Source organism: Apostichopus japonicus, chromosome 13 (genome assembly GCF_037975245.1).
Source record: "Apostichopus japonicus isolate 1M-3 chromosome 13, ASM3797524v1, whole genome shotgun sequence".
NCBI classification, from domain to species: domain Eukaryota; kingdom Metazoa; phylum Echinodermata; class Holothuroidea; order Aspidochirotida; family Stichopodidae; genus Apostichopus; species Apostichopus japonicus.
This window is the reverse complement of record NC_092573.1, coordinates 24138590-24165461: the sequence shown is the minus strand read 5'-3', so window position 1 is coordinate 24165461 and position 26872 is coordinate 24138590. Positions and strand designations below refer to the sequence as shown.

Here is a 26872-nt window from a genome sequence, read left to right as displayed (position 1 = left end):
GATCACCCTAATACACCCTCCAAAAAATATTTCATCAAATTGAAACCTTTCAACAAACGAAGGTTACTGTACAAAAAGTATTTCACTAAACGAATGTCACTGCACAGAGAATTCAATGACATCAAGACTGGATCCTCAACATTCTGTCACTGGGAAACCTTTTTGTTGCAGTTCTTCAGACACTTAGAAAGCATTGAAATATCTTTTACTGTACTATTTATAATGGAACTAAATGGGACTAAATCCAGCTTATGATGGACATTGTTTCGGATTCTATTACATAGGATAGCATTTAATAAAAAAATTACCAAAGTTAATTCAAAAAGGTTTTTCTATAAGGTACAGTTTACAAAATATTTGTAGCATTGGAAAATTTCTGAAAATGTCGATTTTTTTCAAACAAACGATAACTGACCCCCTTTTTTGAGGAATCGACATTCAAGAGCAGAGGTCTAAATTGCCATTTATCAATCTAAGACGACCACCAAAAAGATATTCCAACAAACGGAGGCGACCGAGCACGAGAGAGGTTAGAGAATGTCTGGTAACATTAATGTAGCAACATTTATGAGACAACATATTATGACCCTGAGAAATTGTAATGAGTAACATGAAACATTAAATTTTCTAAAAATCGAGCAACCCCGAATTTGGTATATACCTTGTATACATCGTCTGTCGTACTGCCCTTCAACGTCTTCACTGTCATTGGATCTCTCCCTGGCAAGGCAATCTGCATCTCAACTTTGACATTTCCATCCTCATCATGCTGATCAAAAAAATGTTGATTCATCATTAATCAATAAATACTTATTTACTAATTAACCATTTAGAAGTATATTGATCATTGAAATACGTGAAAGGTATTTCAATGTATTGAGCAATTTGAATCTATGTTGATGTGATGGGAGGAGAGGGGACTGAAAGACAATATTAAGGGAGGCATTAGGAGAAAATTCTGAGAAAAAAAACAGTCACAGTTTGGAAATGATATAATTTGAAGCATCAAAAGCATCTGGTCATCAGATTTCACATAGAGATCAAATAAAATGAGTGTGACAAGTATTAAATTATATAAAAATCTACAGAAACTGTCAAATGTGTAAATGAACCGACTTATTTAAATACCAAATGATATTTTATCCAGCGGTACTATAGATGAACATGAAACGTGCTGATGTCACGCAAACAACGTACATACCTGTTAGATATGCAAATTTCATATTTCATATTCATGACATAAACATTAATTTTCATCACATCAACATACCATTGTTATCCATCATTTTGACAAGTTCAGGTTCTGTAAGGACACTATAATTTTACTCCCTCCTGATAACTTTACGATGTTCCTGTACAATTTGTAAGTCTGCAGTCAGCTGGACAATTTTTGAAAACCTACTCCATTCCCCCCCTTCCTTCTCCACACCCCTCCCCCATGGACAACAGTAACTAAGTTTCCATATGATTTGTCAGTTATTCATATTTACAACAGCGAAAAACAAGACAACTTTACACAGCCCTGATAATCATCTCTGTTGTTTTTTGTAAAAACGGCAACGAGACTACAAATTGTGAGATTTAATTTGGGAATTTTCTTTAGACTTTTATCAAATTCATATCCCTGAAGCAAGGAAAGTATTAAAAGGAATATTTTCATCCCATATTAGTAAAACTGACCTATATCAATTCATTAAATCTAAAACTATCATTTGTTTTGCACTGTTCTCAGTTAGACACCTACAATTAATAGTAAATAAAGTACCTCTTGCTACATATAGCCATTACATAGTTCTAATTCTTAGAATTCTTCTTCACTTTTAAGAACGGAACTATCAAGAATTTTTCAAATTTTTGGAAAGCTATACTCCTAATGTACAGAAGTTCAATGCATGACTATCCCTTCCAACCCCCCCCCAACCCCCCAAACCTGTCACCTGCAACATACAGCGGACAAACTTTCTTAAATTAGTACCTGACCAGACTGAAAGTGAAAATCAAATCTATGACAAATATTTGAGGACATAAAAAGATGCTTACTGGCTCTTCTTCAGATGTATCTCTAAGGTCCGTCCCGAGAAACTCCCTCACAGCCTCGCTTTCTGCTATCACCCTCACGGAGGTCACTGTTAACCAAAAAATATGTTAGGGATACATCTTTTAGCATCACTGTATCAGAAATTCAGAATGATCCACCTTTTTTTTTCCATGTTACTATTCATTTGAAGGACACCTTGCTGTAATACAGTAGTCTGTGAGCCAAGAATCCATCCATGGTGCCTGTAAGAAACACAAATTACAACCATAATGCAGAGAATGGTCAACATTTATGAGCCGCTGGTCAACATGACTTTTCTAGAGTATGTGGCATCTTCAAATCAGAGAGCATCTTGATTGACCGATGATGACCTTGGCAACCTTAGGAGAGAGAGGCAACTGGTAGGAGATACGAATATAGCCATGTGTACAAGATGTACACCAATTTAAAGGAAATTGTTTATTGGAGACAGGGAGTTCAAGAAGCATTTGCTTGATTTTTCCACTGCCAAACTTAAAATAACATTTCTTGAGTAAACGTTTATAAAGTTCCGGCTTTCATTTAACAGCGTTCAAGCGAAACCCCCGGCTTTCATTTTAACAGAGTTCAAGCAAAACCCAAGGTACAAGGCTGATGACTTAAAACAGACATCCTTGACAGGGATTCCAGGGAAGAATTCATATGATAACACATAGTAAAATGCTATGTTTAAATGGGCAACTCTCTATGCAAACTGTGCAAAGATGATAGCAGTTATTGACACTAGAACCATAGTATTTCACGAGAGAAATTTCCAAACTGCTAAGAGAGACTTTCAAGCACTGCTAAACAAAATATGAATGCTAATACTATTCCCTGCTTGAGGCTGTGGTGTATATTTTGCACGATTTTCCCTTCTTAATTGCTTTGACTTTACATCAACATTTTGTACATAGAAATTCATTTAAGTGTTTAATTGGTTCAGCTATTGATTCATTACATGAAGTATCTAGAAAGACCTGTTTGGTATCTGTGAGGAAAGGAATCTTGTATTTTTGTAATGTAAGGACATATTTTTCTTTGGTTCCATGGTTAGAGAAGACAGAACTATCCTTAACGTTTTCCAAGGGGAAATCAGTTTTATTTCCAATTAAGTTCATAGTCAAAGAATAACCATTAGAAAAATTAATTGTGTGAAATATCAACTTTGTTGGTTGAACATCCTTAACAGAAAGTCCATGTTTTCAACAAGATGACATATTAAGCAAACTCACTTTAAAACCAACCCTGGTCTACAAAATTCAGCTTGCGAGTGTAAAAACAAACAAATCTCAACTACATTTTATCAGAACCTTTCTCACAGAGTATCTATCTCTTCAAAATAGTTACCATAAAGAGATGCCAGCCAAAGGTTGGTACCTCTAAAAGCATATTAGATTACCCCATGTACTCCAACCTCACTTGACCATTTTCCATAATATCAAAAGCAGGATGCAGCTTACAGGAAATGTCATTCCTGTTTCACATACCTACAGTACTGTATTTGTCATATGAAAGGTTACAGAAACAAAATCCGGATCGTACAAATCACTTCTGAAAACAACATTTGGGCAGAACATTGAATAAAAAATGGTATTATTGGTGTAAGTTTTCGGCAAGAGGGGAATGCAAATAGCGTAGTTTTTGGTAACGAAAAACTACTAAGATTTTTTGAGAAATTAAGCAGTCTTAAAGGGTGATAAATTGTGCTAGTAGGTGATGCACATAGTCAGTCTCTCTTTGTTAAACAGGGAAATTTTAAATAGAAGACCAGTCGTCTGAGATGACCAAATTTATGTTCGGACAACCAAAATCAGCTGCAGAGGTTGACAAGCGGACAACAAGTTATTTACATCAAATTCAGAAACCTTTTTAACTAACTAAATACCCCCAAATAGGTGAAATGATAAAATTGGTATCACCCCCAAAGCTGGTGTTCTATTCACCAAACATACACATATCTCCTAACGTGTAAATATTGGTGTTCTATTCACCAAACCTACACATCTCTCCTACAGGGTACATATTGGTGTTCTACTCACCAAACCTACACATCTCTCCTAAAGTGTACATATTGGTGTTCTACTCACCAAACCTACACATCTCTCCTACAGGGTACATATTGGTGTTCTACTCACCAAACCTACACATCTCTCCTAAAGTGTACATATTGGTGTTCTACTCACCAAACCTACACATCTCTCCTAACGTGTATATATTGGTGTTCTATTCACCAAACCTACACATCTCTCCTACAGTGTACATATTGGTCATTGTTAAGTTTGCCACATTTATTCAGACAATCAAATTTGCTGTTTTGGGGAAACAAAATGTACTGTAAGGCCTGGTAGTTAGAGGGGAATCCAGAAAATATCCTTAAAAATCTGCCCTGCTATTGAGTAACTGGCTGGAAACTAGACTGTATTAATACCAAAGTAAGCCAACTTTGGTCTATTTCTCATTAGAAGAGGCAAGTATGGCTTCTTCTCTAGTCTGCAGCAACCTTATGTAGCATCACTTCAAGCCAAAAGCTGTACATATAGCTAACTAGGTATTAGTTTAACTTCTACCCAGAGTTTTAAAATGCAAACAAGGGCTTGAATTCTATCAGGCAACGCAATTTCACAATTTTAGCCACAACACACGTCAGTTACTGTACAGGCTTTCGAGAGCAGTCCAATTAAATACTTGCTGCTAATAATAGACAGTATTACTGGGACTTACGTTACTGTAGGTATGGAAACCTGTAGATTCTTTGGCTGACAATTTTTCACCGACTTACTGTGTTTGTAATGCCTACTGGCAGAAAATCATTTGTCAGTGTCCTATTTTGTCTACTGGAAAACGGCAAAATCGACTGGCATTTTAGCGAGGTAAATATACTGAAATTTCCAGGCCTGTTGATGTACATCTGCTGTAATATATGCAAAACTGGTAATGATATATAACAGAAATAATGACAACAACAACTTCTGCTCCAATTCTCCTATGCAAAGTAGCTTAAGAATAGATTCATTTGTGATGTAAATGTAGAATTAGACACAGACAGACAGACAGACAGACAGACAGACAGACAGACAGACAGAGAGAGAGAGAGAGAGAGAGAGCAGACATTCAAAAGGTTTCAATCATCTGTTATGAGATCGATTAATAACTCAAAAATCTAGTATTTATCATTTAATTTTTACTTGGCAGGAAACCTAATATGATATTGAACACCAACTGTTACCAGAAATAACCGAAACTATTATCCTACAGAACACACTGCAGGTATGATAATAATGATACACACACAGTTGGCAATGAAAATTCGATTCTGATATCAATTGATATTACAAAGTAAGAATGCAATCGACTGTGAAGGGCTGTTAAAATATGTAATCTCATTTCCGAGCCTGGTTCCACGAGACAGTCAAATTGACAGTAAGCAAATAAAACAGTGCTCAGCACCTGAGTAAATATGATGGGGGCTTTCATGTATTTGAAGTAAGAAGAAAAATAAACGCTTACACAATTCCTTTATAACATGATTGATCTGGGGACAAAATTTTCAAATTAACTATTAAACAGTATATACAGTCGCTTATCCATCAAGTAACAGATTCTTGTAGCTAACCAATCAAAATCCGCCTGTGTACAGAGCTGTTGACTTGAGAATAGACACCGATAGCTAGCTGACACTTACTAATAACCATTGACATGGATCGACTTTTACATTACAAAGGGGTGACAGGGGGGTGACAAGGGGGGGAGGGGCAAAGGAGGGAATTATTGAAATCGGCAAGATTACAACATATTCACCTGACTTCATTATTGCTGACACTAAGTTATGATTATTGATATCAACAAACTAGAGAGAGAGTATGCTAAATCATTAAATATGAAAGAGGGAAGTGGTACCGTATCCTGAGACCTATCGGTTGTGTTTGGACCGCAATACTATACCCAAAGCAGGTCACACAGGTGTTGCCCAATCCGAGTATACACATTTAGATGTACTGTACATGTTAAATCAAGTTAAAGCAGCTTTCCACCCAAACTTTAGGACCTGTCATTTTGTATGTGCCGCCATCCAGTGCACTTTTTACTTTGATTTGTCATACGTCAGGGTGGCACTGTAATTGTCCTATGTATTCATAGGAAAGATAAGTCATTATAAAGTGTGTCCCCCTGTACACATATCAAACCGGTATTGCAACCAGACTAGTGAAATTAGGTATAAACTTAAAACAATTGCAAAATGAAACAACAAAGTAAGCATTTCATAAAATCTGTGCAACACAAAAGCATTGATGCATTGGCTGAATCCACTTTCTGGATACTTAGAGCAGCCAAATGGTTTAAACCACAAAGAATTCTTTTCCATATTATGGGACATACAATGTGTGTGTGTGTGAATATTATCTACACAGCTCTGTCAGGAATGACACAATGTTACAGTACCATCTAATGCAAAAACACAGCTTTGATATCGCATATCCGAAGAACTGGCCAATTTCTATCAAACAGCCAAGCGTTTCTTTCGATAACATTGTAACTCCTGACTGCTTGTTTAACTGAATCTGTCCGCTGGTAACCGTTAATTGCCCTGTTTACATCAACTTCTATATCGAGATCAAAAGAGCATATAATCAATACGTCAAGAGACTGAATATAAGCCATTCATCACTTAGCAAATATCTTATTATTCAAGGATCAGCATGCAAGTATATTCGACTCGTTCAAGGGGTGGCATGACAAGCGAGAAAACAAGTGTGTTGCTAAGATGAAGCGATCAGATAGTACCGTAGGTGCAACCATGCTGGGAAGTTATCACTTAATGCTTGGTTACCAGAGGGCAGCCGATCACTTTAAGGGACGAAGGTAATTTGAAGAAAAGGCGTTAACGAGGCAGGTACGATTTACAAAACATTGTGTCATTTCACACAGAGAAAGAGAGCAGATATTAAACGAACAGCATGAGAGACATTTAAGCAAAAAAAAAAAATTATCTACTGTAAATTTAATACCTTTTTCTACGTAATGTTCTAATGCTCTTCTTCTGGAATCTAGCTGCTGTTCGGATAAGGAAAATGGCCACTTTCCAGGAAACTTTGGAAAAACATAATCTACAAACTCTCTTTTCAGTCGGTTGTGTAGATCTGCAAACTGGCTATACCTGTGTGAGACTAGTAATTTACCGGACATGTACACGTTGTAGACCTGTACAGATGAGAAGAAAACAAGAAATATATAAAAGGATTAATTAACCTTCACAATACAATCAGATGAATTAATCACCCTTCTCCCCCCCCCCCCAGAACCCCCGTAAAATGTAGCAAATTTTTTGGGATGAAGGTCTACTTACTATCCATGGGACACCCAACCTCCTCCTCCTCCCACTCCAACCACCTGTCCCAATCCCATCCAGCCAATACCCTCCCCAAACCCCCAGTTCATGTTGTAAATTTTGTTTTTATCATGATAAACAAACATGGTTTAGTTTTGTGAACATGACGATTTTCACAAAGTTATGAATACCATGCTAATAGATTTATGAAACTGGTTTTGAATCAAATGCTCAAAAAATGTATTATACAGTTATTTTCTTTGTGACCCTAGCAAAAAAATATCTTACAATTTTATTTGTTACTTCTACTCTCTTTGATGTTTACTACAATAACTAATACTACTGTACAAACACACTTTCGGCTCAAGTATTTAAGAATTTTGGTGGCTGAAAAATACCATGTAGCACACGCAAACAAAGTGAGACACTGTTGCCACATTTCAACCAAAGAATCTTTATTACTGATGGCTTATAATTTTTTAACAGATTCGGAGAAAACGGTATGTCTTTTATAAAATATCAATTTACGTGGGCAGAGTCAATATATCTGCCATACAATCACATGAAAGTTCATGTTATAATGAGTTGATAATTTTCATGATCAGCAATAAATGGCAAACCCCTGATGCAATAAACCACTTGATTGCATTAAAAGATTTGACAGCAACTCGCCAGTGCTCACAACCATATACTACCACTGTTCATCTGCATCAGAAATCAAATTTTAGAAGGAATGAGTCACTGATTCATACAAATTCTCATCACGGGTATTAAGGTAATTTTTTTTTCTTAACATTCATGAAACTTTTGATGTCGATGCACTTTTCAGATAACGATCTGAACAACAACATTGCGTGTAACAGAGTAAAAAACAACCTAACATTGGCACAGTCTGCACAGACACAAAGCAGTTTTTGTAAAGGTAAACTTCTTTACAATATATACTTGTGCAATAAAAGAAGAAAAAGGAACTATCTCCTTTTTTAATGGAATTAAAAAAAGCAAACAGAGGGGCGAGACTGGAAGTGACTAACCACTGGTGAGTGGTCTATGTCAAACCATAAACAAATGGCTTCAGACACAATAGAATGAGAGTACAGTGATTGTGTAGAGACAGGTAAGTGGAGAAAGAAGATTATAATCTGTTTCAGGAATACTTAATAAATTGATGACTAGTCTTGTCTTAAGGATGCCTGATTGTTGACGACAGTTAGATGTAGATTCACAAGTCTTGTGAGAAGGAATATTTCCCTACCATGTTCTTTGCATACACTTAGTTAGTTCATACACAAGCCCTATATGTTTTATACAATTTCAGTCACTTCATGCTGAATATCTACAGAAATAACTTGTGCAGTACACTTCTTGTTGAGTCAGTTCATCGGAGGATATTCGACAATTAATCTTGTCAGTCATGTGAGGTAATACTAATATCTCCTGTTAATCTCTTTAAATTCTGATGATCTGGATGTATCACACTGTTTATTCCTATGCAGACTTTGTTCCCATCCTCCACTCCACTCTTCTCCCCCCATCCCCCTCCCTCAGACCCACCGGATGGCTAATTCCCAAATGCCTTCTGCGGTTAAATACCATAATTTCAAGTAAGGCAAGAGTAAGAGAAGACATGATATTTTGTATTGTATTAATTTCCTTCTTAGTTTGATATTTGCACATTTCAAAAATTTATTTCATTATTAACAATCAACAATTCAAGAATGAGAAAACTAACATATCATCAAAAGATGAGAATGGAAACATAATTTTTTTTTATCTGTCAAAATAAGAGGAAAAATTAATGACTTACATTATAAAGTTAAAACAGATCACAAAGATAGACAAATGTTATCAGTTCATTCTAGGCACTGCAGAACGAGGGTGCTAAGGTTGTGGGGAGACAGGTAAGCGAGGAGGGCAGTAAAATTTGCCGCTTCCTTAAAGACTTTCATTCTAGACACTGCGGATGGTTGATTGAGGAGTCCATAGAAATACTGAGAGTGGCTGGTCATTCTGTCAGGGTCAGTGCTAATTAATACATAAATTTAATTACCAGGTCACTCAAGATATGTTAAAATAGAGGTGCAATGGTTGTGAGGTGTAGGCAAGTGAGGGAGGAGGGGGGGCAGCGATGCAAACCATAGAATAATTTTGCAAAAGCGTTACCACAAATTTGTCAGTTCCCTCAGACACGGACTGATAGTCTGGTACTGTTATGGGGAGAGGTTTCCGGTCGCTGTAATCGTAGTTGGAGTAGCCTGAGGAGTCCTCGCTATTTTCCGTCCTTTCCTGATCACGATAGTTCGGCACTGATATCACAGTCAGCGTGAGTGAATCACCGCCTTCTTTGATGAGATCTACAACAAATTTATGAGTTGCACCTTCCACCGTCGTTCCATTCCTGCAAGGAACAAAATAAAAAGAAGGGAAATTTGAATTAATGTCTCGGCAAATTGGTTAATTATGTTTCTCAACGGCCGGGAGGGTATATATATTTGTCTGGAAAGGAAACGAGGACGACCACCGATCCATTATTTGGAAATCCTGCAAGCAAAATTCTGCAGGAAATATGTGCACCTACAGTACTCTGTAGGGATTCAGAAGTATGTTAGTTAGTACTGTTAAGTTATGAGGGCAGTGGTTGAAAATGGGAACACGTCTTGGGGCTTACATCCTCAAAGCTTAATGTTTTCGGGATTTACATGCGACGATACTACTGTACCTATCTCCCAGTCTAGATTTTCACTTTTCTATCTACCCACGATTACATCGTTGGAACATTTCTGCACTGCGCCCCCACTTCCGGGGGACTGCCCACTTTCTCTGTGGTAATCCTTATGTATAGCAGTCTCAGACATATAATTGAGAGTGTACACAGTGAAGAATGCGTAAAATCTCTTTGGATACACAGTATGAACAAACACATGCAAAAATATGAAATTACAAAGTCATCTTTATTGCTTTGTGCCGTCTAAAGCTAGAATGTTAACCAACGTTTGTATGCTACTGTACGTAAATTTGAGTGCATATGTAGAATGGAGGCAGATAATGAAAAAGTGAAGTTTATCCAACTTTTAAGTCCTGAGTGAAATGCTATTAAAATTTGAACTGTTTTATTCAAGTGTAACTGAGTGACTTTAATAATGTTTCACATCTGTATCATCCTTGGTACAACCTTCAATGGTGTTTAAAGCAATAAGGTCTTTAGGGTATATTCCAGGAAGAAAATGAATGAAGGGATGGTGTTAATACAATATATGTCTGGCAAATTCCACAGGGAAATGTAAGGTGGAACATGCAGTAGGAAGTGAAATGCTTTGAACGGTAGGTAGGTTGAGGAGGGTGTGGATATAGTCACAAGCTAGAGGATTCAAGGTTTTTAATAGAATACAACTAGGGTCAAGTTAAGTGTCTATCCCCTTTCCAAGAAACCTGTGGTACCTAATTGTAACACCAATCATTATCACACCGTCTCGTTGTGAGGGTAACAAGGTCGAGAGTAGATCAAAGTTGTTTGGCTTTTTGTGTCCCAGGCGCTTTCTTGGGTGACTTCTTTGTTATTAATTACAACAAGAGTCATCTCTAATGGGTAGGTGAATGCATTGAGAGTCAGGAAGCTGACATTGTTGCCAATGTACCAGAGAGAGTTTGACAGCACTATACACTGCATTATTGTGCAATTTAATGACCTGAGAATTAAGCACTGCCAAATAAAAATGGCAACATTTAGTGTTCATTCCCCGCATTTCCTTGTAGACATTTTTGAAGAGCCAAAACACACAGAGATGTACTTCTCTTCCTGGCCAAGCTGTAGCTGCACTTTTTAATCTGGCTGAATCAGTTGTAAGATGCAAACCATGATTCACTCACTATACCTGAACTATTTACTATTTAGTTCCTCTTAAAGATAGGAGCAGAATTTACTCTAATTCTATAATTAATCTTCATAATAAACTGACAATAAACAACAACAACTGACTGATGTGCAATTCTTCCTCTACTCCTCTTTCAAACTCTGTCACTTTTTATCAGACTACTGTATTGAGGCAAAGCAAGGGAGACATTAAAAATCGTGGAATTGAATAGATGTGTTTGTGTTTGTTTCTTATGAGCTCCCAGTCCTTGAAAAACATTTGACACAACACAGAGGAGCGTATAAGGAAGAGAAGAGAGTATTGACTCTACGGTTGTGTCTCTTACACATCGTTTCCACTTGTCATACTTGGTCGGGTAATCTCATTACATCCATTGAGATGATTCTATCAGTCAAACCCAGCGCAGTATTCCACATGGCCGATCAGAGGACATGCCAGTGTCCTCGGATCCCTGACAAAGAGAGACGGATTGACTTCAATAATGCTGTTCGCTCGACAGTTCTTTTTGCTTTCACTTCTTTCTGTTTGTTTCTTCTTCTTCTTCGTGTTTTGTGTTTGTTTTTATCTTTCATTCTATTTTCCGTCTACATCGGCAAAGTTCAAAGATGGTAGCATGAAACTGGAAGTAATAGGTACTTAATTAATGTCATAGACAGGACATGAAGATCAACCTTTGATTGTGACTTTTCAAAGGCTTGAAGAAGTCTCCTTCTGGCAACAGGTATACACAGTGAGCCGATCATGGAGGACGGTCAAACAGTTTCCGAACATGATGCTGCATAACTTATCTGCCGAAAGATGGATTTCACAGTATTCCTTTATGGCGTAGACTACAGTATTATGATGATAAACTCCCCACAGATACAAGACATGCCAGACAGGAAAATCAAAAGAGACACGACAAGAAGAGCATGAACTGCAATAGCAATGCACAACAAATCTGTCCAAGAATTAAGTGAGAACCAGAAAAGATTTGTAGCACTCCCCTTGTGGGCATCAACCATGTCATTCACTCATAAGGAATTTACAGTTTAGATTTAAACTAATACATGTTTCAAAATCCAGAAAGAACAGTGTTCTTATGTGAACCATATACATTTTACAAACTTTGAGTTGACAAATCCCTTTTAATAGTTATTCAGCATTACATGACATTGTTTATATGCACTGTGAAATATTTTTGAGAAAATGGCCAAAGTTTTCCATCATTTAAGATAACCAGTTGACTCCTTGAGCCAGTCTGTGTCCACTTCAAATCTACAAACGAATCAAAAACCCATAGACAGATTTTGATGGATTTAAGATTTCATCGGCACATGTCATCAAATCAAGGAGATATATTGATCAAATGCAACACACAAAGCAAGGACTAGTCTATAATATGATAAATAGCAAAGGAGAGAAACGTGAGGCGGGAAAACTGTAAGACGGCTCAAGCCACTTTGCGAGAGACGAGGAGAGAGAAATGGATTTACTGTACTCTGCCTCCCTAGAGCAGAGAACATTGCCGGTGTCTCTTCTGGGCAGAAATCAGCTGACTGCAATTTGATAAATCTAGGTTAATGTATATAAGAATGCAGAACAAATATATCTCCGATTCTATCTCCCACACATTTCAGAAATAAATCACAGAAAAGTCCGCCGAGCAGCTGACGGTGTAGAAATATTCAGACTAATGACATGTATTTGCGATTCTCAGTTACCACTCAGCACACACACACACAACACTGAAGATATTATTTCTTACATTATCATATTCACAGGTAATTGAGGTGAAATGATTGAGACGGTTTGAAAAAAATCGTATCTGAACTATCGATTCATTTGCCAAAGCAACTGCATGAATTACGGCATCAATCGACTTTGAAATATTACAATTTATATATATACCATTCAGAAGTGAAGCTAGGTGGGTTTTTTTGCGGAATTTTCGTCCCATCCTTTCTATTGATCACTCTCTTTCACTTTGGTGATCTTGAAATCAAAGAATTTCTATAAAAGGCAGTATGGCTGAAAGGAAAGCAGCCAGTGTTTTGATATTAAAATTTGTTGTTTATTCTGATACGGCTGTCTTTTAATGAAGCATACAAACATGTTAATTTGTGGTAAACTTCAAGTACTATAAAGGCAGTCTTCCGTCAACAAACTCCGGCTACAACTTAGCTCTGCCTTTTATATTAAACGGTCAACTGTCAACCAATTTAAAGAAATTGATTCTTGTGTAACTTAATCATCCCTGGACAACCCCTCAACAATTCCTGAGGAAGGACTGCCACATAAGCCTACTCTTTCCTCAACCTTCATTCCACCTAAAAATTTAGGGCCACTACAGTATCCTCTTTCTGGTCATTGAGGTACAAATCGAATAGAAATGATCCCCACATTGCTACAGTAGAAAGAAGTACACCTTTTTCCACTAACCCTTTACAGGAAGAGTGGAATAAATTATTAAACTTCAACCCAGCTATAGCTCTCAAAGTCTCTCTGAGGATAGCAACTTTTCACCTCCAAGATCACAAAACAGTGGGAACAATCTCCGCAAACCAGATTGAGATTGGTGCAACAAAATGAGATGGGGGCTTCAATTAACGATGTGGTACTGTATTTAATATTGAGATGGGGTCTTCAATTAAAAAGGTGGTATTATTGAGAGGGGGTCTGCAATTAGCCATATGGTATAATTGAGAGGGGGTCTGCAATTAGCCATATGGTATAATTGAGAGGGGGTCTGCAATTAGCCATATGGTATAATTGAGAGGGGGTCTTCGATTAACAATGTGGTATTATTTAGATGGGGTCTTCAATTAAAAAGGTGGTATTATTGAGAGGGGGTCTTCCATTAACAATGTGGTATTATTGAAATGGGGTATATATAATTGAGATGGGGTCTTCAATTAACAAATTGGTATTATTGAGATGTGGTCTTCACTTAACAATGTGGTATTATCGAGATGTGGTTTCACATGTAATCGCAAAACATTTGCTAACAGTTCCAAATACACTCCTGGTTTTGAGAAATAAGTACATCAGCTTTACAGTTTTATACTCAACTGGATATCTTCAACAGTGCTTTATCAGAACAGCCAGAACGTAAGTGTGTTGAGGATACAGGTAAATATCTTGAGGTGCAAAGTTAGTTTTTAATTTATTCGATCTTTCAATTGTTCGTTCGTCCCTTCAATCACTGTTTTGTGTTCATTAATTCATTCATTCCTTCAGCCATTTATTTAGTGTGCACAATTGGCTCGAAAGCTTGCAGACACTTTGCACCTTGGAAAATACTTTGTACCATTCAAACTGAGGCATGTAATATTTACACATAAGCTGCTACTTATCACCCAGTAACTAACTGTTTAATCCTATAAAGCAAATTTTGTGTCCCACAATTTCAATTTAATGTCATATATAGTTTGATTTTCAAACTGTCATGCCTAAATTGTAAGTCTATGCCTACTGTATTTCATCATTCCCTAGTTCAATTTTGGTAGTGGTATACAGCAAAAGATCATGTTTCGCTACACCTTATTTCTCTTTGTCTTTGAGCCTTACAAAACGGTACCAGCAGATTAAAATTTAATTAGTTGGCTTTACACAAGAGTAGTGTTGTTTTATGTATACAATAATAGTTTATACTTAGTTAATTAATTAGCTAATTTACTACAATTGGGACTGAACTCAGAACCGGTTTCGTTCTGGGTATGAAAGCTTTGGGCCATTCTGCAACACAAAATTATTCATCAATGTTTTAAGCATATGCTGGAGGACTCCTCAACTGCAAAAAGGTATTTTCAGAGGTGCCTAACCTTTTGCCTGCCTATCACATTCAATCTCTAAAATTCAGCTATAATATAGTCCTCCTCTCCTTTCTTCTTCGTTCCTGTTACAGCTTTAATCAAAGCTCTCCGAGACCCCCTATGCATTTTAACTCTGCTTAACAAATCTCCTTGAATCTAATTAGACTGTTTATTGGGATGCCATTAGATTGGCATAAGAGTTCTATCTAGGTTACATAATGGTGTAATTATATACGGCTCTGGAGCATCGGCATATGTATTGACTGGAAGCAGGTACGAAATTGACGTAAAGAATAGACCACCCGACCGAGGAGGGAAAACGAGGAACAAATGAATGCCAGAGGCAATAATCAACATCCATCCCGAGGTGTACATGTGTGAATCCCAATACAGCATAATTTATCCTCTCTCAGTGATCAAAGAAACAAAATCAAAATAGAAGAGTTATCGATGACAGATCGAAAGTAAGATTAACACAACAAGCACATTCTGTAATCATTAAACTTTTAAGGGTTTTCCCTGTTTTTTAAGCTTTGCTTCCACAGGTAGCCTGACATGCTAACTGTCAGTATGACCTCTTTGTCACAAATAACTTCCTCTCCCCTTCTTATCCCATCATCTGCACCTACTAACTAAATCCTCCGTCCTCCCTATCTTTTGGGAGGTGACCGGTCACTGTGGAAGGTCAAAAGATTACCAGGTCACTTTACTTCTACACAGGAGAATGAGTGCAGAAATGGTGAGGAGACAGGTACTCGGAGTAAGGAAGCAAATCAAATATTTCTTTCCTCCTCGATACCTCATCCTCTCCCTTTCCCAACTACATCCTCTCCTTTCATTTTACAGCATTTCAACTACTACAGTAACAGTGCACCATCAACAGTACTTCCAAAATTCCATTTGATTTATCTCGATAGAAGTTACAGAAGAATCGCAGTTCTAACAATTTCTCTTCATTATGATCGTTTAAATGCTTATCGTGTGAATCAAAGAACACTGAAGTCACCTGCGTTGATTTATGACATGATTTACATCCCCTTCAAAAGTTTTTAAAAATATGACAGCGATAACGTGGTGGAAGAAATTTCCTTTTTGACTAAAAGCACTAACCTTCAGAGAGATTTGCTGCTTTTAGTATCACCCTCTTGAGGTTTATGTGGATGAAGAAAAAACATGTCTGCGCTCTTACTGTAGAATATCCGGTACATTATATGTATCCACATCAAAAACTTCTGCCGGATGTTTAGCTGCAATACCAAGTGATTGAACCCTCCCTCCTTTCCATCAACCATTTACTATATAGTCAATAAATAGTCAATATATCTTCAAGATACTTTCTTATTAAAGTACATATAATAGGAAAGTGCCCTACAGTAGATAGCACAGACAGTCGTTGAGTGTTTCAAGATGTATGCCAAAAAGGCAATTTTGATAAAAGCATCCAGTATCAAAAACACTTTCTGATTTCATAATGCTTCATAGCACTTCCTGGGTAACATGCTGAAATTATCCCCAGCATATGAATGGGGGTCACTAACCAAAAACAAAAGAAAAAGAAAGAAAAAAAAAATGACCTCACAGTAAAAACAGTGGCCAATCAGCTGAGCGTTCAATGTCACTAAATGGGCACTGTTAAACCTTCGTTGACCCAAATCCGTCATGTTTTGTCAGTTGATGCACAAAATTTTGCAAAGACTATAGGGTGTAACTTAGCACTCTGGCAAAGAAAATTTATGTAGCATGAAGGCAGAACTGCATTAGAGAAGGAAGCTCTCTGTCTATTTCATCGCCAACTTCTCCAAATCCCACTGGGTATTAGTAAAACTAGAGATGAAAAATTAATCAAACTTTGACACCTTGCATTTCGGTTTCTTTCAGATGAATATTAACGAGAAATGGAAATCGGGATTTCACAGCTTTTAATAGTAAAACTTTATCAAAATCTGTAAAAAAAAAACTGATTTAAGGAAAGTGAAATGTATAAATAGAATTTGAAACACATGTATTTTTGAATTTTACTTCTCTATCGCAGTTGGAGACATTACTGATTAAATTTATCATATATTGCATATTATCTACACATGTATAAAACCTGTAGGTTGATTGAATTCCATGGGTTTTGTTTAAGTGGTTGAATGACATCAGAGATTCTGTTACAGCGGATACAGCCAACAAAATGTTAACTAGAGTTTTTCTTTTTTTGTATAAAAAAGAAACAGTCACATGAGTGTGCAGTATATGTTCATCATCAGGGGTATTAAAAGTTAGCTGCATGGCCCCGAATATGCTAGATATTTAAATATGGTCACCTTTGGTCAAATGTCTTAAAACTGCTTTTTATTACAACCTTCGATGAAATTTTCCTCACTGGGACATTCAGTCATCTTGTGTGTTCCTTAAAAATGTCTGAGAACACTTTTGAAGAGTAAAGACCTCCAGGAAAGTACTTTTTGAAAAATTCTAGCAATTATATATATAGCGTGCTATAATTTGGAGCATATACTGACGACCATTAAACACTCAACAAGGGAAATATTTTATGGCAGAAGGATAGTCTGATAGTCCGAGGAGACCAAATTTCTATTCGGACAGTCAAAATCACGTGAAGAAGACTAGTATAGCTGCTTACTGTATATCAAATTAAATTTCATTGTAGCTAAATACACCCAAATAGGTCAAATGATAAATTGCTATCACCTAGACAATGGTGTTCTATTCACCAAAACCTACACACGTCTCCTACAGTGCACATCCTACAATAACATCCTGGTCATTGTTATTTTGCTACGTTTGTTTGGACGACTAAATTTGCTGTTTGGACAACCAAAATGCAAAAATCGTTCAAAATTTGCACTGTACTGATTGGTCAAATATGGCATCAATTAATACACCACAAACATTTTAGGTGAAATTGCTACAGTATCATCAATGATGAGATTGTGCGGAGACAGGTAAGTGAGAAGAGAAGCAATTTTGCATCTGGCAATGAAGCTGAAAGTATGTACGTGGGTCTAGGTCAGTGATACAGAAGTCTCTATTAAGCCGTTTTCTGTATTTTTGCAAATGATGTTGATGGTATCTGATACGTATCTCCCATTTAGATGCAGTTCACTTACTGGACTAGTTAAGATCATTTCAAATAATGCACACACACGTTCAAGATTTTTTTTCTTGAATTCATTTCAATTTTCAATTCATGCATTCTTGTGCTTCAGCCTCATATGTCACACTAGTCTGGTTGAGCAAGGTGACAATATATTGGGAATTAAACGTAAATCTCACAATTACTGGTTAACTTATGCTCATTGCATAAAACATATCTAGGAGCATATTTTACTGTTGTCTGATGAGTTTACAGTCTCATGTGATGAAATAATTATTATATACTTAATACATTTGCAACAACTACCTAACATTTCAACCAAACACAAGCAAAGATGCTTTCACATTCATACTACCTTCCAAAATACTTGTGACTCTTAAAATCGTTTATCGCCGAGGTTGCAGCTATCCTGTGATTGGCTTTGGATAGGCTCTTCTTGACTATTTGGTAACAGGCCATGTAGAGTTGCATTTTTGCATTGAATTTGCCAAAATTTGGTGATACTCTAATCCATCATGAAGAGAAAGGTTTCATCCATTGCCTGACTTGAGCAAACTTATGGCAAACAGCAGCAACCCCTAGCAAAATTGCATCAGTTATAAGCACAGTCCTCTTCACTAGACAACAACTTATACAAGTGACCAAGACAAAAACCCTTGGTCTGCTAAATTATTGGCAAACAGACAGAAAGGGTTGAAACAAAGGGAAATATAAATCATATGTATAACTGTAAGTCTGTAACCTTAACTTTCTACTTTATATGTCAATATCTGTCTCAAATTCCAACAGCAGTATGGAACACCACAAACGAATTTATTCACCTCAACCCAAAGATATTTCTTTATAAGAGAAGCTGTTCCAAAAAAAACTTGTTGACGTCATGAACAAAGAATTAGCAATGCTAATTTGGAACAGTTTCTTGAGTACAATACCTTTTTTTCGGTTTCAAGGAAAACATAAATTCTGACTGCTACAAAATTTTTGGTAGTACTCGACGAGTAAGCCGACTTTGAGCACATAATTTGCGGAGCCACTCGAAGAAGTCTGACGAGTAAAACAAACCGACCTGCGGGATCAACGACGGCTGTTTTAATCATATATATTTCACTTTATAATACCCGTACCACAGACCGCAGCCGTTTGATATTCCTGTCCTAACTGTTTGGATGGCACTCAGAACCGAAGAAGATTTGAAATAAGAGAAGCGCACCGGCAGTTTTGAGATTCCCTGCTGTGTCGATATGACTTTGCAGGAATCACACATTTTCGATACACGTGTGAAGCAGATATATGCAATTACTTAACTCCTTCAGGTTTAATACATTCCCAGTGGAGTGTTTACGACAATTAAGAGTTTCTGTGTACACATGTACATGTCATAATTTTTAATAGTACTTCCAATCACTCAGGATAGGTTGATGGTGGTTTTGGTTGTAATTAATCAACTGATATTGTCTTGCACCATTAATGGCTTTTTCGAGCATCGACGACGGTATATTCCATAACAAGCATGCACAGTTGTTTCAAAATCCATTAAAACCTACTGTATGATGACATCATGCAAAAAGTCATACTTATATATACTGTGTATTAACTTAATATGTATTGTACAGTAGTGTGAAGAAAAACGAGTTTCGGTGTACCAAAGTAGCAATGTAAGTAGTTTTTTCTCTCCTTTAATTGGTCAAGTATGATACTAAACAGAATATGCTAAATTCAACACAATTCACAATTATTACTGACTGTCACTCCTTCCACACTGCAGCGACTGGCTCCACATTGTGGGTAATGATGCCGACCATGGGGGTGTAACAATGAGACACACCAGGGGTACAGTGATTGCGTGTATTATTAACCGATAACACACGCATAGTTGTCATGACAGGATGAAGCCAAGGTCCTGAGAAATGCCCTGGATGATGATGCTGGTCAAATCATTCCATGGGAACAATAGTACACTGTAAAACTAGAGCCTTTCCATTGCTGGCAATTATCTCCAGAATGTTCATATTAAAGCCAGAAAACTTAAATAAGCACTTTAAATGAAGTAAACATGAAAATAAACTTCATAGTTCATTTAACTCATTCAATTTGTCAATTTCATATGTATCCCCACCCCCTCCTCCCCTCACCCATTAAATCAGCAAGTTAAACAATGTCATTATTGGAATTCTATACACAGAATTCCTTTGGTGCACATCAACTCTGCCAACCAGGAAAAATGAACACAGTTTAAATCACCATTTTGCTAGGAGCGCTCTTCAAGGCCTCCCTGCAGAAGTGATATTGTCCGTACACCTATAATTATAATAATAATACTAATAGTGATTTATAAAGGGTGCATATCCACCCAGAGGGGTGCTCAAGGCGGAGGCAAATACGAATATAGGTTAACATTGATGAATGCTTGATGCATAAGATGAGTTTTCAGAAGTTTTTTGAACAAAGTGAGGGAAGCACAACATCTGAGTTCTAGTGGCAATCCATTCCAGAGGCGAGGCCGCGCAGCTACTTCGAACCATCTGTCTCCCCATGTTTGTTTAGGCCGATTTTCTTTAGAGAAAATGTATGTTACTGGAGCGAAGACGTCGTGTCAGAGTGTACGTCTGAAGCATGTCAGAGATAGAAGAGGGAGCCAAGCCATTCAACGATTTGTAGGTAATTGACAAGTGCTTTTAAATAATTCGGTGAGAGACCGGAAGCCTATGTAGCTCTTCAAGAATAGGTTTGATTTGACAACATTTTTTAGATAATGTAACAATCCGTGCAGCGTTATTTTGAAGGCGTTGAAGTCGAGCGATTTGATGATGTGATAGACCATAGAGGAGCCGTTTCCACTATCGATGTGTGGAGTAACAAAGGCGTGGGTAATTTTCTCAGTGGCTTCATCATTCAAATATTTGCGAATATTACCAATGTTCCGAATATACAAGATAGATGACCGAATACAATTTGATATGTGTGGCTTCATTGTCATGGAACTGGGAAGAATAAAAAAATAACGCCCAGGTTTCTTATATGGTTGTTAATCGGAGCAGACACTATGCGTTCGATGTTTTTCCCCATGTATTTGAGGTTGGCAACAGGACAATGATTTTTGAAACTTTTTTATCTGGGTCAACTTTGTTTAGGAGTGGACAAATATAAATGTGCAACTTTCTGACTCTCCGGAAAAGGATCCAATTTACAGGGACATATTAACAAGATCGGTGATATTAACAATATTAGTGTTTAATATAATAAGGGGCATATTAAACATATTGGTGATATAAGGGACATATTAACAATATTGGTGATATTTTGGACATATTGACAATAGTGGTGAACTTAAAGGGATATATTAACAATCTTGGTGATATAAGGGACATATTAAACATATTGGTGATATAAGGGACATATTAACATTATTGGTGATATAAGGGACATATTAAACATATTGGTGATATAAGGAACAAACACATTGATATTCTGCATGATCAAAGACCTATGGTATTGTATCTAGATCACATGTTGTCGGAGGAGATTTCATTATAATTTACTGTACTTTACCTCCATCTCGGTTGAAGGCATAAAAGATGATAGATAATATACACAATGTAGTCACTTCAGGTTGTGATTGTGTTACAGAAGTATCTAGATCACATGTTGTGGGAGGAGATTTCATTATAATTTTCTTTACCTCCATCTCGGTTAAGTTGTCAGAATACATGATGTAGATTCTCCAGGTTGTGATTGTGTTACAGATGTGAAGGACTTTCTAATACTGTCAAATCTTCTCCAGAAAAAAAAGTGTGTGAAACGATCAGCAAGAGTTTGAACCGAATCAAAGTAAGGAGGACTGGTCCTTTGTGCTTATAGAGAGTGTAAGAGTTTATCAACAATGCCAAAACAACTTCCTGAGCTGATCACCAGAGCTATCACGGACTTGAGATGAATAGTAGCATATGAATTATGTCAGCCTTTGTAATCAGAGTAATCACAATATCACATTGATTGCAATGTTCCTGTCCGTGCATTTCAAGTTTTTCGTTCATTCTCAATTTATGTTCTAGTTGACGATGGGCATTCCTAGCGGCATGAATATCATTATTAAACCAAAGAGATTTTCAGGCATGACTTTAAAATATTTGATTTGAAGAGTAGAACTTACTTTTTGTCATTTTTTTTGTTTTGTTTTGGTAATCATGTTGTTATTAGAATTCTTTGTGCATCTTCTTTGGTATTGTAATTTGTAAAGTCAGCAATATCCAGACAAATGATCAAGTTTTATCACCATTTTGTTGGAAGAATTCTTGAAGGCCAATTTGCAGGTGCTATATTGTTCATACTGTACATCAAAATACTTAAATATTCAATGAGTTGAATTACAGTAGAATCAATATGCTACAGTCTAAGAGAAAGGACACAATTGAGTGCTAGTATATTATTTTTATTTTAATAGCTATGCTGACTTTTCAAGATATTCACCTTATAAAATTATAATATATCTCTGGAATGCTCCTTTAAGGCTCTAAACTGATGACTCATTGCATATCCTAATGTTATTCGTTAATCCATTCTTTTGTATAAATTCTAATAATTCAATCAAGACATGTTCTTTCATAAACTTCCTATGAACTACAGAGCATCAGTGGATGACATTCACCACCATTTGGTCCTAGACAATATTGTAACACAAAGGTCATTAGAGGTCACTGAAGTCTCTCCCAAAAAACGTTTTCCCATTGAGTTTTGTTTTGCATCTGAGGAACAGACCTAATAGTCTATAGTTCCTACTGCATACATGTAAGAGGATACTGTACATAATCCAGTCACTTTATCTGATTAACCTCAGCTGATTGAAGGGTCATTTCTCAAAATCTTGTAATCCCCAAAACTTACTGGTACCTACAGACCTGTACAAAAAAAAGACAGGCATGATAGGAAATCTGATGAAAAACTTCATGTCCAAAAATCTGCAAAATTTAACCTGATACTTATCAGTGCTTGATGCAAGTGCTGTTATCCTGAATACAGGTCCTATCTGCCTTCAGAAACTTCACCATAAACTTTTAAACCAACAAGATTCCAACGGATGTAAATCACACTAGAAAAACAGTTGTAAGTCTTGAGGATGGTAGATTTGGAAGGAAGAGGTAGTAGGTGTTATGTGGGGGCGCAGTGCTAAAATGTTACCAACTGTTGTAGGCTAGGAAGATTAAGTGCATTAGTAGAATGGTGACAGGTAAGAGAGGAGTGAAGTAAATTATACAGAAATTAAAACCCTGGACTAATAGCAGTGTATTTTAACACAACTTGTGTAATACATCAAAGTTAATTTTGAGCCTAAAGCCATCCTTTAATTTGAACGTACGAGTACTACAATGTGCACAGGCTTGACAGGTTCGACAAGTTTAACTACACATATATTTCGCAATGTGTAGAGAACGAGAAACTGCGTTTTACAACACTTGCCTCATTTTTTTGCCTGCGGTATGGTTTAAATATAACAGATATGAGGCTCCAGATTATGATCTCTGTCAAACTGCAGTCCATTGAAAGAACATTTACAGCCAAGTTTATCACTTTACGGAGGCCATTTCGAAGGTCTTGTATTACTTTGCTCAGCCTGAAGGTTCTCTGAAATAATTTTCATCACTCTGGTTGGCAAAGCCACGATTTGGATGACATAAATGAGAGGGGTTAGAAGGTAGATATCTCTCACAGAATAAACCAACGTAATGACTTTAGTCCAACTAGTATTTTCTGCATATGATTTATCAAGATTTGAATCCACTACCAAAACGCATGAGTAAACACTTTGGATGGTAGAATGAGAAGGAAGAGCATTGACCGGAAGGGACCGGTCACTGAGGGTGCACAGTGTTAAAAGATTACCAGGGCATACTAGACACGGTAGAATGAGGTGCTAATGTTGTGGGGAGACAGGTAAGCGGGGAACGAAGTAAATATATGATTTATCAAGTTTTACACGATCATCGCTACACAAGAATTCACATCATCTGCCCAGACTATGGAGATGTGGCGACTTGACCACTGGGATGTGGAAGTACAGTACATCTTAATGTGAGGTGTAAAGAAAGATTACGGGGAGACAAGCTGGCAGATAGTGGGCCAAATATAAAGCAAATTGCCTTTCTTAAAATAACTTCAAAAGCGCAAAGTGTTTCAGCTACTGGAAAAGATCATTTAATCAAGCAAGTCTAAACGATGTTCCTTCATTATCTTTACATCTTCATGAAAATTAGGCAATGCTATAAATTTAATGTGTAAGCTTCAATTAAAATCCCATTTTCCGTTGGAGCCAACAAATTGAACATAACAAGGCATTAACTACATTGTAGTGCTTGTAATTATTAAACAGTCAGAGTAATTGAATCATTTGTGATGCATCAGCTCACTTAGAGATCATCTGAGCAGTATCCAATTGTTTAGTGCTTATAATTGCTAGACAATTTCCAGAAGTGCTATGCTGGATATTTTGACCTTCCAAAATAATCACAGACATTGTAGAGCACTTGCTAAAGGTCTACAGACACTCCCCATATTCAGTACATTTGTTGTGTTTGATAATCTCATTCAAAATCTGTTGACAATTTTCCAAAAGATCCTGTTGTTTCCAAGAAATACACATTTGAAGTTTTGACAAATCTGAGGTTACTCATTAAATCTGTGCAAACTATGACATACCCCTGTAGAGTGTTGCGCTCATGAATCTAAATTTCTTATTTTAGCCCTTCATAAGTTTAACCCAGGCTACAATTACAAGCCCACATATTCTCATTTGAATAATGTGTATTTATTTAGTTTCAGTAGTAGTTTCATTTCCATATTTACCTTAATTCATCAACCACATCCAATCAAGGAAACTTACTGTTCTAGTTATATACTACATTCAAGGCAGAAAATCACTTGACATCACTAAACATGATGATGCAACGTATGCATGCTTTATATTCCACAGAACATTGAACGAACAAACAACTAGTTAATCTGGTAAAAGTACAACTGAAATGAAACCAACTGTACAACAACACTTTCAGTTCACCTTCAAGTCAATGCATCTCCATCGATCACTAACTAGCTTTGATAGTCATTTAAAAGTATACACCGTTGAAAAAACATTTGATAAAATATTACAGGATTCTCATACCAACTATCAAGTTTTCGATGGTTTGCTACATTGCAGTTATTGTGCTTAAAAGTTTTTCAAGCTTTGACATATGCTGACCTCAAATGACCTTTGACTTCCATCATTATCAAGATCATACTTAGTACTTACCAACAGGGATCTATAAACCAAGCATGATATTCATCCAAGCTTCACTTTGTGAGTTATCCTAATTACGAATTTTAGAATTTGACCTTTGTTGACTTCAAATGACCTTTGACTTACACCAATTTGGATAAAATTCTTGTACTCAGTAAGGTACGTCTACATACCAACTATGAAGTTCAACCACAGAGTTACCGTGTTCATAAGCAAAGCATCACCTACTGTACACACATACACATACAGCACATCACACTCACAAAGACTTGTTGTACCTCGGGACACTTTGTGCCTTCGGGATAGCTTTATTGCTTGAAATGCTGACCAAAATACTCCAACATTGTTGGATAGAGATGCTATATATTAAGTTTAATCTGTCATAATGTTCACTGCCTTTCCTATGTCACCCAACAGGTTATTACATAATTTCTAAAGTTTACCAATGAACTGTGATGATCCAATGTGTTTCTTTACAAACACAACTGTTAGTGTTTTTACATTTGGGTTGTGACTTGTACACTTGATAGGTAGACAAGTGGCACAATAAATGCTAGTATGCAAACAGGTTACTTTTGATTATCCACTAGCTGTACATGATAATGCCACAAAGGTTGTACAGTGTAATACAACTGCTATGTGGAATTTCAAGAGAAGAAAAATGTCTCAAAAATAGGTTTTTCTTTTCTGCAACTTTTCTTACTTTTTTAATTTCAGAAATCCTACATACTGCTCACCACATGCACTGTAACATCCTTCTGCATTATCTCCACAATGAATTTTGGAAGGTGAAAACATTGCACAGTAATGAAAAACTTACTGGGTAGCAAGCCATTAATATCAAAACGAACTGCCACTCAAAGAGACAACAAGTACTTCAGGGGAATTCCCTACAGAATTAGAGCAGTTCTAATGAAAACCTTGGACATGACAATATGAATATGAATTAACAACAAGACTGACTCTCTTAAACGGCTTTAGGTTTTTTTCTCGATTTGCATAATTGTGCCATAAATAGCTTGCTTCAAATGTTGGCACCTTTGATTATTTGTAAAGAAAGTCTGTGAGATAAAAAGTAAAAGCTGATTTCCTTTCAAGCAAGTCTGTGGAAAATCAATCGTGAATATCAAACAAAAAAAGTCATATCACACAAAGGCATAATTTTGTGTCATGTTATAAGATAACGTTGCACAGACTAAAGCGAAGAACATGGAGAATGATGTTATGCATGGTATATTGAAATGCTCTGGACTCTGGTGGTGGCTTTGTTATTTGCGGAGGGGGGGGGGGGATACTGGCCGGTATATATACAAATACTACATTGTGAACATAATTAATAACATCACAAGAGAGGTTAATTACAAAATGTTTTATATGCAGTAATCTGCATTTGGCTGTACGAATCGCCAGGAATAACGAGTATTAAATTAAAAGAATGATTTTGAGTA

At 36.6% G+C, this 26872-nt stretch overlaps 1 protein-coding gene across 1 annotated transcript in view; it reads right to left on the bottom strand.

Moving 5' to 3' along the window:
• Window positions 1–26872, bottom strand: part of LOC139979096 (sorting nexin-27-like) — a 66157-nt gene that overhangs the window by 34548 nt on the left and 4737 nt on the right. Inside the window, exons 2-5 of the mRNA XM_071989764.1 lie at window positions 9549–9783; window positions 7066–7258; window positions 2041–2126; window positions 662–769 (exon numbers count right to left, since the gene is read on the bottom strand). Coding sequence (XP_071845865.1) covers window positions 662–769; window positions 2041–2126; window positions 7066–7258; window positions 9549–9783 — 622 coding nt within the window. The remainder of the gene's footprint in view (window positions 1–661; window positions 770–2040; window positions 2127–7065; window positions 7259–9548; window positions 9784–26872) is intronic.